The sequence below is a fragment of the Mus musculus genome, chromosome 2 (assembly GCF_000001635.26).
Source record: "Mus musculus strain C57BL/6J chromosome 2, GRCm38.p6 C57BL/6J".
Classification (NCBI taxonomy): domain Eukaryota; kingdom Metazoa; phylum Chordata; class Mammalia; order Rodentia; family Muridae; genus Mus; species Mus musculus.
In genome coordinates this window covers 86955816-86959711 of record NC_000068.7, presented here as the reverse complement: position 1 = coordinate 86959711, position 3896 = coordinate 86955816, and the positions used below count along the sequence as shown (strand labels likewise).

Below are 3896 nucleotides of genomic sequence, written 5' to 3'. Positions count from 1 at the left end.
CTCATTAGTAATTAATATTTTTGTACCTTGTTTCTCTTTGAAAATGAAATAATTCTATTGAAAAATATAAAAGAGCTATGATCTTTATTACATAGTAATTAAGTATCATACTTCTATTTTGGCATTAGTTTTTAGTAACTGTAGAAATAATATTTTTGACAACAGAAATTAATTATAAAAATAAAGAAATATGCATAAAATATTTATTGAGATTTACTTAAGTATCATTTTAATTTCATTTTAGGGTAGTTTGCAATGAATACCTTGAATTATACATTTAAGCCTGATTTCATCCTCATGGGACTGACAGATTCCAAGGAGGTTCAGCTGGTCCTATCTGTGCTTTTTCTCCTGATATACCTGGTCACTGTTCTGGGGAACATAGGCATGATACTGATCATCCGTCTAGATGTCCAGCTTCATACTCCAATGTATTTTTTTCTCACCCACTTGTCATTCCTTGACCTCAGTTACTCTACTGTCATCACACCTAAAACTTTAGAAAACTTGCTGACTTCCACTAAGAATATTTCTTTCATGGGCTGCTTCACTCAAATGTACTTTTTTGTCCTTTTGGCAGCTACTGAGTGTTTCCTTTTGTCTTCAATGGCCTATGATCGGTATGTAGCTATCTGCAAACCTCTACATTATTCAGTCATTATGTCCAAAAGATTCTGTAGTGCCCTCCTTACTGGGTCATATGTGTTTGGAGCTGTGGATTCCACTGTCAATATGTTATGCATGGGTACACTGGATTTCTGCAACTCCAATGTCATCCATGACTTTTTTTGTGACACATCCCCACTTATAGCCCTCTCATGCAGCAACACACATGATATTGAATTCATTATATTCATTTTTGCTGGTTCCACTCTACTGTTATCTCTTATCACAATATCTGCATCTTATTTATCTATTCTCTCTACCATTTTGAAGATCAGTTCCACTTCAGGAAAGCAAAAGGCCTTCTCAACTTGTGCCTCTCATATCCTGGCAGTTACCATATTTTATGGTACTATGATCTTCACCCATTTAAAATCAAATAAGTCTTTCTCTTTGGGAAAGGATCAAGTGGCTTCTGTGTTTTACACCATTGTGATTCCCATGCTTAACCCACTCATTTATAGTCTCAGAAACAAAGAAGTAAAATGTGCTATTGATAGAATTATAAAGAAAAGAGAAAAAGGTCTCTAGTATTAAGGTAACAATTATGCCAAAGGTCAATTTTCCTTTGTTCATATTATCCCTTTGGCTTCTATGCCTTAACAATAAGAAAACATTTGCATCTTCTTATATTTGGGAAGTTTACATTACACAGAACTTAATTGAAATTACTAGAAATGAATTTTGTATAGTCCATATAATAAAACATCCATTTGATTATGATCAAAGTGACTACTATGTCAGATAAAATCCTCTTATAATATGAAATAACAAAGTTCACTGGGTATTTAATCACTAATTCTTCAGCAACAGAGAATTAGAATTCCAGAAAAATGTGGTAAGATTATGTATAAAATTATTTGAGAATATAATAATAAAAGTCATCATTTAATACTGCAAAACTTATATTTTTGCCATATATTAATGCATATTGCTTTACATGAAACAATCCTTACTTTTATGCAAAAGCTATTGATTGATGTTTTAGAAATTATTTTCAGTTAAACTGAATAACAAACACAAATAACTGAAAAATTCAGTACTTCTAAAGTTTAAACTTCAAATAAATTATTAAAATAGAATTAAGTTATAGTCAAATATTGTTTGCAACTAAAACCTGACATTTTTACCAATAGTCACACTGTAACAATTATTGACATTCTAACATATATTCTTCTTAGTCTAATAATGTGAATACACACATTTGTATGACAAAGACACAAAGTTTTGCTATTTTCTCCATACTTTGATTCAGCATTTTCATTCATCTAAATGATTTTTGTACTATTGGAAGTACTATGCAATTTAATATCAAAATGTCAATTTTTTATTATCTCTTAGGCAATTCACATTGTCAGTGAATGTGTAATCAGTACACTATTCTCATCTTGCATTGCTTCAAATATGATATATTGTAAATTTATTGAGTCACAAATCTGCATAATCTAAATTCTTTGTATATGTTTCTGGTAAGTGTTTTAGAAACACAGTCACTTGGATAAATATCAAAAATTTACTTGCTCATTGTCCTTGTTCTGTTTAATTTTTAGTTATTTAAAATAAAATTTTAAGATAAGAGAAAATCTGTGAAATGCAATTTTATAGATAAAATACAGTTGTTGAGACCACAAAATAACAGCTTTTGATATCTATACTGGATCTGTCATTGGATGATCCCCTCAAATTCCAAACATGAAGAAAGAAATTGCTGAGAGAGCCCTAACCTTCATTGCTGAAGAATTTGCTTCTGATAAAGTCAGGAAGGGGAGATCTAATGCCGTGAATTTAATACACACTTGTAAACCTAAAAACTCCAATGTATTGACCCAATCTAGCTGTCATGACATGACTTTAATTAAAGATAATTAGATATATCTATAGATAGATAGATGATAGATAGATAGATAGATAGATAGAAAAATAGATAGATAGATATCTGTATATGTCTCTCTGTGTGTGTGTATGCATGCGCCAATGAAATTTTTTAAAAATTGAATATTTTGAAAACTGAAATCATGTAATATAATGATTAGTATACCTTTTATTACATTTAGTTAAGAGATTTTTGACACAGAAGTGACACGGAATATATATTTGATTACATGTCATAGATATTTTCTTTTATTATTATGAATTTATCTTCATAAACTCTAACTACAGTGAAAATTGTCTTTTTTTATCTAAATATTATTTGAGAAATAGTTCCAGATTTCAAATATTTAATTTTTGTTTGTAATCTTTTGCATTGAATACCTTAAGCTTTTTTCAAGCCACTAGATATAACTTATGAATCATTGAATTGTGTGTCATTGTTGACTATTAATGTAAAATTATATTTAGTTGTTTTTCTAAATTGCTCTATGTATTTTAATCTATGTGAAAATATTCTACTTTAATGGATAAAACTCTTACAATTGTTCATGTGTTTCAACTACCACCATTTAATTAAATCTCCTAAATATCTATATATTCATACAATTATCTCTTATAAATGTTGGCCTTCGCCTATATCGATCACATAGGAAAGTATTATTAATTATTTTTTCTTTGTTATCTGTGTTGTCCAAGATCTACACATATTTTTATTCTAATTTGTTTATGTCTATGATTAGCAATACAAATTAAATAAACATTTGTTGTTTACTCGTTAGTTGGACTTATCACTAATTACCAATATGCTGTCCCTCTTTTTATTTTTCCTCTAATTTTTTTTTAATATGTCATGTCTCACTGATCCTATAACTCACCAGTGACCCTGGAATCACTAGGTTTCTTCCTATCTCTGATTCACTAATGTGTAGATAAACATACACATACCTGGCACAATGTTTTACATGGATAGTAAGACTTATTAGTCCTTCATGGTTACATCGAAAGCAGTTCACAGATAGATACATATGCTTGTGCCCTCATATATGATATTTTTGAGCTAGCATTACTTTACTGTCAATATTTAGGAAACTTACAGCATCCATTTGTTTATTATATCTAACTTGAGGAAATTGATAAGCTCTAGTTCAAATAAGATTATCTTCTAGTCTTTATAATATATGACAACCCATTTTTAGTGTGATTATAAAGTTATAATTACTGCTCTATTTGAATACTTCTATTTGTCCCGTAATTTCATTATTGTATTCTTGCATGTTCTACTCATATTAGATGCTGAAATAGTCTTAGTATAAAAGTTTGTATCACTCAGGATTGTTCTAGGTACCCTGGATTTTCTTGTT

At 29.5% G+C, this 3896-nt stretch overlaps 1 protein-coding gene across 1 annotated transcript; it reads left to right on the top strand.

Annotated features, from left to right (window-relative positions):
* Window positions 1–255: 255 nt before the first annotated feature.
* On the top strand, window positions 256–1194 carry Olfr1099 (olfactory receptor 1099). The gene has a single exon (NM_146768.1). The coding sequence runs from the start codon at window positions 256–258 to the stop codon at window positions 1192–1194; it is 939 nt and encodes a 312-aa protein (NP_666979.1).
* The last annotated feature ends 2702 nt before the right edge of the window (window positions 1195–3896 follow it).